Source organism: Patella vulgata, chromosome 4 (assembly GCF_932274485.2).
Source record: "Patella vulgata chromosome 4, xgPatVulg1.2, whole genome shotgun sequence".
Lineage (NCBI taxonomy): Eukaryota > Metazoa > Mollusca > Gastropoda > Patellidae > Patella > Patella vulgata.
The window spans coordinates 49,376,883-49,391,004 of NC_065882.2; the positions used below are offsets into that span (position 1 = coordinate 49,376,883).

Below are 14,122 nucleotides of genomic sequence, written 5' to 3' on the forward strand. Positions count from 1 at the left end.
CTGGGTTATATTCCTAATAGTTTTCAAATCTGAGTGAAGTCTGTATCACTACAGGCCCAGGACGGTACAGAGCAGTGGACGCCTACGGCTAATCCCCGGATTCATTCACTTTATCTGATTTGTTTTTGTGTAAATTATGTGTGGTGCAGTCCCCCTGCACTTACTGTTAAAGATTCATTAAGGATTTAGATAAAGAGCTAGTCGTCTTGCTATAATAGTTTTAAAATAGATAATGAAAAAGGAATATGTACAAAATTTCAGTCAAATTACTTCATTCTGAGTGAAGTTATGACTGTTTGAAGAATAATGTAGTCTCGATTTGCATTGCTACCATTGTTATGATAATAGACATAGTCTTGATTATCCAGTTTTAAATAAAATGATTAAATGCAGATTGTTTTTCAATCCATTCAAAACCACAACCATCCGATATTCTAGAGAGTTGATTGGGTTCTTGTCATGTGAATAAATGTCTAATTAATAATTTATAACATTTGAGGCTAAAAGAAACATCTGCACCCAAAATTTTCCCTACTGAAAGTTAAACTTGACACGACGAATGTGCACGCTTCAGTGGCTTGTCTCCAAGTGATTTCTGGCTAGTCACGCAGTGTGATAATACTCAGCACAAGCGTCTATGAGTCTATAAATAGCCATTCTCTAGACATCTATCAACTATTACAGCCGTAAAAAATCTATTGTTGACGATTCTGAATAGCAGTAATATTTAGTTTTTGGTTATTACAGCTGCTTTAGAAATTACATTCGTTTTATTTTTTAAATTGCTTTACCATTAACTATACTGTTAGGAGTGGCATCTTTTGGTTTAGTACAAATAATATCTCTGAAACACTCGGGTTAAGCAAGAACATGATACTAGCAATAGTTTCATTTTATTTTACGAGGTCCTTAAAACAATTGTTGAGTTGCCTAACGTGCAGGTTTCTAAATTCAATTTCTTGTTCCAGCTTTCTGTTATGTTTCGTGGGGGGTCACGGTGGCTAAGTGGGTAAGACGCTGGCTAGCTAGCCTGGAGGTCTGGTGTTTGATACCTGCATTGGCCAAGAAGGGCCTGACAAGGACAGCTGTCTAGTTGTTCGAATGGGATGAAAACCCAAGGACCCGTGTACACATTGGCATGCACGTAAAAGATCCCTTAACAGTTGGAATTTGATATAAGAGTAGGCCCTAGTGCCGTTGTCCGGGCAAAATTTCCCTCATAGTAGCACACTGTATGGTGAATGCCCGTCTTCGTTAGCCCAGTTCGGAGCAGAACAGTAGGACGTTAAACCCCATTTCATTTCATTTCTTATGTTTCGTAAAAAAGTAGTCTTGATTATCCCGGCCTGTCAATCAGACGGAGAATGGTCGGTAGAATGGTTAAGCAAGACTAATTTCAAAACAAGGGCACATAACTTATTTTTTACTCAAAAGTGCCCGGATGTTATGGCTGACACTCGTAACACTTTTCAGTCTATCATTTAAAGGGGAAGACCAACGATTTCCAACAAGGTTTCCATAAATCTTAAATATATATTGATAAATAATCCCCTCTGTAACACAAGCAAAAAAGTTTTTATTAAACCGAAAGTGACATAGTTGGTTCAACACGCTCACTGGGCTCTATAGTAAGCATACAGATTTGGCAAATGTTTACCTCTGTATTGTGTTCATGCATCGTCCTTTGGTCAAAAATCTGATCAAATGGGCTGTTTATTAGGATATTGTAAACACAAATTTATGTTTTTATAACTTTTTTGCTTGTGTTACATAGGGGATTATTTATCAATATATATTTAAGGTTTATGGAAACCTTGTAGAAAATCATTGGACTTCCCCTTTAATGATGGTTAAACGGTCATAGCTTATTAAGTACAATATGACTGTTTATTTAGTGACTATAAATGTTCGAAACTGATTTGGTATATATATAAATATTGTGGTGTAATTGTCCAGATATTTGGAGAAATTTATTTATGGTGGGGCACCCTAACAATAGCAGATTTTGTGCTTAAATAATGCATGTATTCTGTAACCATTTTCATTATAGTAGAAACTCCTACATGTACCAGATTAAATTTAAAGAATATAACATACCCTATCGCCTTTGAACACTTTCCATTCCTCATCCGATATGGGTTCTACCAAAACTTCTTCTAACTTTTCTGTTAAATGATTAGCCTGTTTTGCACCGTCTGTCCAGGGTCGATCTTCTGTGAATAAATATTTCTTTCTTCTCATTTCTACAGGTTTACGAAATGTCTTCTCAATAGTGACACCAGTTGATTTTCTAATTTCATACTGTATATATTTCTTGAAATAATTACCAACAATAACTGTTAATCTCATTCTGTTAAAGAAAAATATTTTAAGATAAAGTTCTCATAAAGTTATTACACTGGAGATTTGAGGAAAGACGATGAAACATAAATGTAGCTTGCTAAGAACTCTATTAGTATTGAGCAAGTAAACTAATAGTAAGTGCAGGAGAACCTCACTACATGCAAACAAAACCAATAAGACAAACTGGAGAGGGTGGGGATGCTTTGGGACTAAATTTTGTGGTTATGTTATCTATTTAATTGATAATGACTAAATGCCATTGAAACAATTTATCAGACATCAGTATGGAGATGCATAGGCGTACGGGCTTGATGACAGTTAGGGGGGCAGAACCCAAAATGCCTAAAAAAATTTCGGGTTTACAGACAGCGGCGTCGGTCTTCTTCGAGAAGCGAAGAAGCAGAGCTTACCTTGCATGCCCCCCCCCCCCAAAGAAAAATTTGGAATATATGACGACTGCAAACACGTTTTCCTGCTATTTCAGTCCTTTCAATCAGACTGTTGCAGCTGCATTCACAAATAATAATCGATGCCCGAACAATGTCGCACAAAGTAGAGTGGCTCCAGACAAAATGTTTTAATCCATAGTCAACTCAGTATAAATTCGTGGTATTCAATTAAAAGATACGTAAAATTAGTGTTTTATAAGGTGACAGGGGAGCAAAACTCGAAATGCCCGAAAAAATTTCAGGTTTACAGACAGCGGCGCCGGTTTTCTTCGAGAGGCGAAGAAGCGGAGCTGACCTTGTAAGGACCCCCCAAGAAAAGTTTTGGAATATTTGACGGACGCAAACACGTTTTACTGCTATTCCAGCCCGTAAAATTAGTGTTTTATTAGATTTCGGGCTCTTTATTTTGCCAAGTAGATAAAATAAAATTTTTTTTCACTTTACCCGTCTGCCCGAAAAGTCAGCTTGCCCGAAAGTTAGGGGGACAGCTGCCCCCCCTGCTCCCCTGGCTCGTACGCCTATGTGGAGATGTGGCAGTCAAACTCATCAATCAGATACGAAGAACAGAAGGAAAATATGTACATGTATGTAACAATATTACTTTCTTGATGCGATGCAGGAATACCGGTATAGTACCCAAGGGCCTAATTATCAATCACCATCCTTAATTAAATTAAATTCCCTGGTTGGTCAGCATAAAATAAGTATTGTTGTGTACATGTATATATTGTCTTGCTATGTTTTCACATCTTATCATTGCTTGATAAAGACTAGAGAAGCCTAGTCGAAACCTCACTGGTAATAAGCAGTAATTGTAATCCATAGAATTGTGACATGTATAAGCCAACAAGTAATGGACAAATGTTAATAGGATAAAACATTTATATTATTTGTGTAAATTTTCCTTTCCTACAAACAATTAATAGATAATACATACAGTATTAGCATCAGAGTAAATAAAACAGTGGAATAAAGGAGACCTGGTTCCATGAGAGAATTCAAGACGATTAAAAGTAATTTAACTACAGAATAATCTCTTAAACATCGATTTCTGGCATGAGTCACATATATGTAACAGAAATGGCCTACATATATAAATATGATACGGGTACATAAAATTAATGTGAATTGAATTACTTTTTTAGTGATGCTGTTAGTACCATCATCAATATGAAATGAAATGAAATGGGGATTAACATCTTACTTACCATCATCAAAACGTATGTATCTGACTGATCATTTTCAGAGAAAGAAATGGGATTTAACGTCTCCTCAACTGAACACAAAGTTACAAAGTACATGTACATGTACCGGTAAGTCATTTCGCAACTATCATTGAATGGTACAATTCTATTTCAATAATTCAATGGTACGTATGGCCATGGGTCTTTGGCAGTGGGAGGAAAGCGGAGAAAACACACTCAAGTACATGACTGAATGATATTCAGTGCACATTACTTACTTGTTTACAAGTTGTTACTACTACATGATCATATGTATGTGAGTGTAGTATGTCTCCTCAGTGACAGTCAGTCATCATACACTGTCACTAGGCTCATGACTGACTGCCTTGGTGGTTACAACTTATGTAAACTAGAAATACAATATTAATTCAGTGCGAATTACTTACCTATTTATATTACTGTCAGTGAAGTATTGGCATCTAGAAATTTATTTACTAAAAGAAAATAATACAAAACAAACGTGCACTTGTTAATTAGTATCATAGGGTCTTTCTTAAACCTTTATTTTGAAGAGTTAACCAATGCCAGGACCAACTTATTATCTCCCCTTAATATTTATTACCAGCATACTAGACTTAGGCTGCCTGTCTACAGTTAGATGAATCTCTGTGTGCAGAATTTATTACTTGTTCACGGTCAAAAAACATGTAATATTGATAAAAATACTAAACTAATAATATATTTCCTTTGTAGACTATGTTCTGGCTTTAGTAGCTTTTCAGTTGTTGTGGCCTTAATAATAGCATTCCATTGTCATTTGGGAGCAGTAGTGGCTCAGTATAAAATAAGGTGCTGTTACTAACCCAGAGTTTGATTGTGGTGATCCTTGTTTTTTTCAAATGGCATCCTAGATAACAAACCTTAATCTGTCAACGCTCCGTGTTTCGAGTATATCTCAGCATTTTTAGTTACGTTCTCGTACCTAATGGCATCCCATTGTCAATGGTGAAGGATGCAGGGTCTGTCAACCAAATGGACCTAGTTGTTCGCATGAGACAAAAACCTGAGGACCCTAAAATGAAATTAAATGAGGTTTAACGCCCTACTGTTCTGCTTCAACTGGGCTAATGAAGACGAGCATACACCATACAGTGTACTATTATGAAAATTTTGCCCGGGTAGCGGCACTATGGCTTACTCTTATATCAAATTCGAACTGCCAAGGCATCTTTTACATGCACACCAATGTATACACGGGACCTCGTTTTTTTCCCATCCAAACGACTAGACAGCTGTCCTTCTCAGGCCCCCCGTCCTGCACCATGCCGGAAAATCAAGATGAACTTTCTCGGCCAATGCAGGGATCAAAAACGCGACCTCCAGGCTAGCGAGTCAGCATCCTAAGCACTTATTAAGCGTGGCTCCCACCTGAGGATCCGTTGGTGTGCAAATAAAAGAATCCTTTAAATTTGGAATTCAGTTGTTGTCCGGGAATGTCAAGGAACAATGTCTAGTCGTTTGGATGGGATAAAAAACCATTGGTGTGCATGTAAAAGAACCCTAGACAGTGGGAATTCGAAATAAGAGTAAACCCCATTTCATTTCAATTGATTATTACAAATGTGCTTAAATTTTATCAAGTCAATAAGAGTAATTTGTCAAAAACAGCTGATCCCCCAGAAGGTATAAAATAGGGGTTTACGGGGATGCACACATGTTGAATGGTGGAGAATAGTTGGACTTTTCAAACAAGTAACAAGCATCTTATCTCCTAAGAGATCAGCATTCATTCATACTCTTTAGTCTTTAGCATTTCAAACACACCAAAAATCAAAACTCTTTCAAGTGACCTGTATGCAACATGTGCAAAAGTCTCTTTATTTATACAATGAAATAGATACCTTTTTCTTACCAAGCAAAAAAAGGGCAATGGTTGGGGGGCTTAAATGGAAAGAAAGCTGGAAAATAACATTTGTCCATTATGGCCCCTTTTTCTTGGACAAACCAGAGAATCTGTCATATACATGTTTAATCATGCCTTTATTTTCCATGTGTAGATATAAATTACATTTTCTATCAGATCATTCAGGAATATTACTTATTATATCAAGTAATCATTTATTCATTATATCAACACTTTATCAATTCATGAGCTTTGGAATAGTATGAAAGATTTACAGACATTTAGTAATTATTAGACTTAGAGCTTATTTAATTTACTGGTGGGCATAATCAGGTATGCATGCCCTATCAAGATTTGGAAATTATAAAAAAATACAACATACATTGTGATAGTATATATATATATATATATATATGCTCATTTCTATATATTAGCAGCAAATAAATTAAAAGTAACTGGCTTCATAAATAACTAAAATATCCACTAACAATTTACAAATAATTATAACAAATATGACACTAAATTATATTTAAATATTTTGGAAAAAAAACCCCACAGAACTATTTGATTATTTATAACTTTTAGTGCAAATAGAAAATAAAAGATAGATCTAGTGCAAAATCATCCTCGGTATCCCCAGTTGAGTAGAATGGAACATTACTACTGGCGATACCATGTGTATGGTACAAAATACTCACAGCTAAACCATATTCTGCATAAATCTTTCACAGCATTTTACTGTATATTAAACAAGTGTATCATTTAGTTTAGAACTGGTAGTCCATACTAAATTGACAACATCCAATTTTAAATCCAATTTAGATAATGTTAAAGGTATATATAATGTGATGTTCACATAATCATGAACTCATACACCTTCCATACACATTTGGCAACTTAGAAACTGGCATATAATCGAGAACAAGGGGTTCTCAAACTGGCATATAATCGAGAACAAGGGGTTCTCAACCTTTTTCTTCCAGGTTACGTCTGGCACCTTTTTAAAGTAAATTTACCCCCAACTTGTATTGTTCAATAATTTGACAAATGGGCAATTTTTAAAATACTGATTTTAATTTCAAGTAACAATAACAATAGAAATAGCACATAACATTATTTTATCTCAACTTCATATTTTTCTTAAAACTATAATTTCAACAAATAATATAAGTGCAATGCCAGAATCAGGAAAACTTTGTCTTTGATCTAGAATCCACATGAATGCAATTGATTAAAACATATAAAATCTTCCTTCTTTAATTTTAGTGAATCATGAGTCAGGTAAATGTATGTACATATAAATATTATGTGTTGTATTCTCAACTTTGAGTCAAGATATTATCACCATGAATGCTGAGTTACCCTCACATAGAAAAGGTTCAAATAAAATAAGGTACATGTACAGTTTTTCTTTAGACCTCCACAGATAAGCTGTTTACCAAAAATCAGTAATATGGTAAACAATCATTCAAATTTAAATATGTGGTAATATTGTTGTAATACATAAATTAGTTAATTTCAAGTAAACTGATAACCATGTTTGATCAGTAGAAATGCAACATACATTTCATGGTCCTCGTGAAATCTACATAGCTTTTCTTTTATGCCTCACAGTCACATGTACAGTAAGAAATATTTCATGTGAGGCTAGCATTTTACTTAGAAACAATCATAATGATAAATATTTAATGTAAATTTTTAAAAATCTTATATATGTTCTTGAAATGATGATGTGTATCTTTACAAAATGTTCACCATTCAATGATAAATTTAGATTTATATTATAATAAAATAATTGTAATCTATCTATGTTTGATTTTTTTATCTTTAATGAATGAAACAAAATATAAAAGGAATGGGTTAAGAACACACAAAAACATTGACATCAGAATAAATTGCCTTGAGCTAAATCTGAGGTACAGTACATGTATCATAAAGAAACAAATTTGATTAAAATGAAATCTTTAATGACATAAAATATACACCTGGTACGAATAATAATTAATCCTAAAAACTAATATATATATTAATGCAAATGTATAAATTCTTCTAGTATTGATGGTATCATATTTTGAAAACTGACATTATGATCCTTGATAGCTCGTGCAGCAAGACATTTTAAGGAAATTTTCCAGTGCTGTCTAATGATAACTTCGGCTACTCCAGTAGTTGTACATTCAATTGGAGTTTTACGATCATAATTACGTATATCGATATGTGCTCCACCATGAATTAAAGAAAGCATAATTTGATGGAGAGTGTCAAAGTCACTAATAGGATTTGTGTATCGAACAATCACATGTAAAGGTGCATTTCCACGGAAATCTAAACTATTCACATCAGATCCACATTTGATTAACATTAAAGCAAGGCCAGCATTAGGAAAAGTTACTACATCATTAACATGAAAGTCATCTACCAAAGTAGCACTATCAACAGCCATATGTAATGGTGTATATCCATTACGCAAAGATGGTTTATGTTTCAAGAATTTGTAGACTAATCTATATAAGGACTCTTCTTCCTCAGGTGTCTTGCATATCTTAAGAGCAATGACTAACAGGTATAAACAAGTATGTATGTTTGATTGATAAATTTCTTGTAGGGCATCCTTATCTTCATCTTCTGATTTAACTCTCTCTATGTCCTGGATAATTTCAGTAACAGCATGCTCAAAAACTTCCTCCATATGACAAAATTGTAGTTTAACATCAATATGGACAATTTGTGAAAATACTTGTGAAAAACGGAGTAGATCTTTGGATATGGTTCTGTTGTTTTTTTGGCGGAGTTTCATTGCATGCATCCATAAAGCAATACATCTGTCAAATCTAGCACTATCAGCAAAAACAGCCCCTCTGAATATTACTGGATGTGGTACTTCTGGGTTATCTGCACCTAATACACGTTCCCTAATAGCAAGCGATTCCATATGTAAAGCACCAAAATCTTTTTCTATTTTTTGGAGCTCAGCAGGTGTTTGACATTCAAACCTGTTGTTGTATGCTGGGACTGGGGGGTATTTTGGCTTTGGTATCGGGTTGTTCTTATCCCTGAATCGCTCTGACATTGCTAAAGTGAGATAATGAAAAGCTTTACTGATGTCATAATTTTCTTTGTCGTTGGCAAAAGAAGCTCCTAATAATTCCAATGCATCTATTTTTTCTTCCCTTGAGCATTCAGGGAGAGATACCAGATACTCCACAACTTCAAATTTACCACATTCAGCTGCTACAATTAGTGGTGTCATATCATGATCATTCTTTGGCATTGAAGCTCCAAATTTGATAAGTTCTTTGACTATATCCAAATGTCCACATTCTGCTGAAAAGTGTAATGCAGTAGCACCACAGTGAGCTTTACAATCGGGGTCAGCACCCTTCTGTAATAAATACCTAACTACATCCTTGTGTCCCTTATAACAGGAAATCATTAAACACGTATTGTTGTATTTATTGGCTATGGTTAAATCTGCCCCATGTTCTATCAAATATTTGACAATATCCAGTCTGCCATCAAAGCATGCAGCCCTAAGCGGTGTGGAATTAGTAAGAGTTGGATGATTGACATTGGCACCGTGCTCTATCAGACATTTCACCACTCCAAAGTGACCCGCCCCTGCAGCACACCACAACGACGTAGCCCCTTCGATAATGTATCCATCAAATTTAACAGTACCAGTTTGTTCAATATTTACACTAAAATTGGTGAGCAATACTTGAACCACTTTTTCTTCCCCGTTTCTGGCTGCGATTATTAATGGTGTCGTTTTTTGCCCTTCCTCTTCCGTGTGAAAATTAAGTACATCATTTACGATCTCTCGGTCTAGATTCCACAACATAGCAAATATACTTATGGCCATTCCATCTCTCGCTGCAGCAAAAACCTTCTGTTTCAAGGCTTTTACCATGTCCGGAGTAAATTCCGAACCCATTTTAAGGTAAAGTTCTACTATTTATGTCTGTCAAAGATTAACATTTTCAGACTTGTCGGCCATGACAATACGTCATAATTTTATTAGCCAATGAATATCTAGTATAATATAGAAGTAGAGTTATTGCCCAGTAAAATAAAGTCCTTAATTAACTTTTAATAACCAAATTAAAACTTGTAAATGCGTGTCGCCTCTTCTACTTTAGCGTAAAGATAAATCCTAAAAAGAAGATAGGGCCTATGTATAAAACTACCTTTGATTATAGTTGTTGCCACATTTTGCCAAGAAATCCGAATAAATGGATTTGTCTCCCTTGATGATTGAAAGCAAAATTTAACCAATACCCTATTCCTTGTCGAGGATGAAGGAAAGCATCGGGTGTTTTCGCCAATATTTAATTCACAATTGTTGCCGGTAGTAGGGCCTATAAATATAGCATTTGCTTGACAATTATGAAGATTTTCATCTGTCTTCATTAGCCCAGTCGGCGCAAAACAGTAGGATGTTAAACCCTATTTCCTTTCATAAATTCATTTCATCCGGCCCTAAATCAATTAGAGTTATTGCAAACATTTTGCTTCGAGGACCTTGTTGCGGAACTTCATGCTAGAAGTTTTGGCTGCAGACTTGCTCTATTCTTTGGAGACGTTGGCTCGCTAGCCTGTAGGTCGGAGGACAGCTGTCTAGTCATTCGGATGGGATGAAAAACAGGCCCTGTGTACGCATGTAAAAGACCACTTGACAGTTGGGATTCGATATAAGAGAAGGCCATAGTGCCGCTGTCCGGACAAATTTCCCTCATAGCACACTGTATGGCATATGCCCGTCTTCAGTAGCCCAGTTCGGAGCAGAACAGGGGAGAGCGGGGCACAGTAAGCCATGGGGCACAGTAAGCCGCAGGCTTTGTAATTTTTAACTGTTTTGGGAAAATTCAATTGTGACATCTCTGGGGAATTCCCCTATACGGCCCCCATTTGTCCTCCTAAATTCAATAAATTCATGTAAGCTGATTAATATTTATCGGCCATTAACTGTTTTTCTGACGCAAAAGTGAATTTTTGGCGGACTGCTTAAACTGCTTGGCTACTCCACAAACTTGAAATCCCAGGTGAAGGAGATAGTATTTGACTCTCATTAGAAATATTTTGTTTCATAATACTATCACATGTCTTCCTGCCATTTTCGATTTTCTGACATGGTTGATGACGGGGCACAGTGGGGCACACTGATCCGCAGTGAATATTTGCTTGGCCGCGACAATCACTGATAAGGATGACATTGATGCGGCTTAATGAACTAGAAATATTAACTTTTTTCCTGCGACAAATTAATTTCTAAAACATTTTTTGTATATATTGGAAAAATAAATAAAGGCGTTGGACGTATTTGTAGTTAAAAATTATTACCAATTTAGTGTAAATGGGTATTAAAATGACTAAAATGCAGCATTCTCTCCGAAGCAGTTATGTCTTATGTAAACAATGCACGCACCATTCAGCCAATGATTCACACCGCGTGCTGTGACAGCACGTGTTAAGGCAGTCATCTATGACAGAGATATTATATGAGACTCGTAATTCTCTGTGAAACAGATTGACAGAGGGGCACATTTCAGAGGGGCACACTGGGCATATAAGCATTTCGAGTTTAGCTAAATCTCATCTGTCCATTTTAGACAGAATCTGGATATTTGAGCTGTTTTTAAGGAAATATTGGTCCTAGGTTACGAATCCTTACTGACTTACAAGTCATAGGAGTTTTTCACATAAAAGATTTTTTTTCTCCAGTTAAAGAATTTTTTATTCAATGTTAAGCTGTTTTTTTTTTAAATTTTCAGCAGCATATCTGTGTTCAAGTCTTAAAACAAATTCATATTTTGAACTAAAAGTTTACTTTTTAAAGTTCTTATGAGTTTCGGTGTGTTTACTATACATACTTGATGGCCAACTGTGTACCATAGTGTGACCCAGTGTACCCCACATACGGGGCACATTGGGTCAAAGAAATTTTTGGTTATACAATGATCTACACAGAAATGGTTTCAATTTATTAACTTCTTAACAGCACTGTTAAATCGAACATATGACTGGCTTCAACTGAGTATATAGTTTGATTCTCTGTAGGATTTTACTTCTGGTCAATTCACAAAAAAAAGAAATCATGCCCACTGTGCCCTGCTCTCCCCTAGGATGTTAAACCCAATTTCATTTCATTTACCTTAAAATAGACAAAAATTGGTCTAAAAGCAGATATTAATGTAATATGAATAAAGTGATTTATAATATATATTCAAATTTTTAAAAAAGTATTATAATTTTTAATCAATTATGTTTGGTGAAATACGTGAACAGTCCAAATCTATAATTTTTAATACACTCACATTTTCATGTGGACGTATATTGTCGTCGCCCTTGTCTGTTCGGTCGTCCACACAGCTGTGGACGGCTGAGTTCGAATATTGTGAAAATCTGCCCAAAACTGACAGACAAAATGGCCGCCCTTCGTTCTCAAGTAGCGTAAAAATATGGTATATCAAGGTTGTGGACCCTATAGAGGTCACAATTTAAATATAGGTTTATATCCCAAAGGTCTCGGTTCCTTTGGATTATGGTCCCTGATTGTACGAAAAGTTATGTTCTTTAGCTTGTGGACCCTCTGGAGGTCACAATTTTATTTTTATATTAAAGACAGGTTGCCAGGCAACAAAACATACCCCACAACAGCCAAGTCGTTAGGGCAGTCCACAAGGGTTGTCACATATTTTTTCTTTTGTCAGTACGGTAATGAAAACTTTTAGAACACAATAAAATCGGATTATGAGTAACAACCCATTTGACTTTTAGTTCTGCCCTATAAAATTTTGTTAAGTGTACAAAAATTTTATCTGGCAGTAATTATTGGAAATTGTTAAAAATTGGATGTTAACTTTAGCCTCTGGAGCATCCAAAAAGTTTTTCAAAGTAATCCAGGGCCATAATTCTTGCAGTAATTATCAGAAATCATTGAAAATCAATAGGCTTCCTCGTATCGTAACCTTAAACACTGTGTATGAATTTAAAGTCAGTTGGATATTAACTTTAGCGTCTAGATCAGTGATTCTCAACCAGTGTGCTGCAAGACCTTCCTAAGTGTGTCGCGAAATTTTGAACGGCACACTAAGAAAATGTGAAAAGCCACTTGATCCCAATTGAGTATTCACTGGTGTCTACTGGTACGGTCATAGCTGTGTTTTTCTTTATTATTCTATGTTTCTATGACTAGTCTGTGCCTACAGTTGTATGCCGTCTATGACATGCCAGGTTTTAATTTTGCAAAATTCAAATATTTTTCATATATATTTAGCCAGGTGTACCGCTATTTTTCCATGTGTTCCAAGGTGTGCCGTTGCCGAAAACAGGTTGAGAACCACTGCTGTAGATTGTGCACAAGATATTTCAAAGTGATCAAGGGCCTCTAAATCGTCAGTCTGATTAAAATACAGATCTATATTTTGTTTCTTTTTTTTTTTAATATACTTTCGATGGCCTACACTACATGAAGATCTGACCAGTTCTACTGGAAGGTCGCGTCAGGGGACGTACCAATGGCTTTATACCTTATGACATCAGACATTGATTAATCAATCAGCGAAGGACGTTTCTAGTGGTTTACCCACAGTTCCGTGCATCCCTCACGCCATCCAGATCGCAGGTTATATAACAACTCTTCCAGAAACTACTGTAGTACAGACAAACTAAACAAAATTTTGAACTATAAAAAACGAAACGAAATAGGATCTGTGTTTTAATCAGATTGCTAGATCGTCCACAAGATATTTTAGAGTGATCAAGGGTCATAACTCTGGCAGTAATTATTGGAAATTGTTGAAAATCAATAGGTTCCTCGTCTCACGACCTTAAACACTGTAAAATTTTAAAGTCAATCAGATATTCATTTTAACCTTTAGAGAGTCCACAAGATTTGTCAAAGTGATCAAGGGTCATAACTCTGACAGTAATTAACTCTGGCCCACTCCCCACTTCACAAATAGTACAGTAAGCATATAACACCAATGCTATGGATCCTCTAGAGGTTGCAATTTTTATCCAATTTTGACGAAACTTGAAATATATCTTTATTATATCGCAAAAATTTTGGTTCCTTTTGATAGTGGCATGTATCGGACCGAACTTCATGGATTTTGACCATTGATTACATGAAAAATTGTGTTTTTAGCTTGTGGACACTCTAAGAGGTCACAATTTTTATCCGATTTTGATGAAACTTCCAATGTATGTTTATAACACAAAGATCTCGGTTCCTGTCAACA

The 14,122-nt window shown here is 35.5% G+C and overlaps 2 protein-coding genes across 2 annotated transcripts in view; both read right to left on the minus strand.

Annotated features, from left to right (window-relative positions):
- The window catches only part of LOC126819467 (probable 39S ribosomal protein L24, mitochondrial), a 30,526-nt gene extending 25,978 nt beyond the window's left edge, over positions 1-4,548 (minus strand). The window contains exons 1-2 of the mRNA XM_050547494.1: positions 4,423-4,548; positions 2,098-2,350 (exon numbers count right to left, since the gene is read on the minus strand). Of these exons, the coding sequence (XP_050403451.1) occupies positions 2,098-2,349 (252 nt within the window). The 5' untranslated portion in view covers position 2,350; positions 4,423-4,548. The remainder of the gene's footprint in view (positions 1-2,097; positions 2,351-4,422) is intronic.
- A 1,449-nt stretch (positions 4,549-5,997) lies between these two features.
- LOC126818122 (protein fem-1 homolog B) lies at positions 5,998-10,352 on the minus strand. Its single transcript, XM_050545331.2, has one exon. The coding sequence runs from the start codon at positions 9,811-9,813 to the stop codon at positions 7,906-7,908; it is 1,908 nt and encodes a 635-aa protein (XP_050401288.1). The 5' UTR covers positions 9,814-10,352; the 3' UTR covers positions 5,998-7,905.
- Between the last annotated feature and the right edge of the window lie 3,770 nt (positions 10,353-14,122).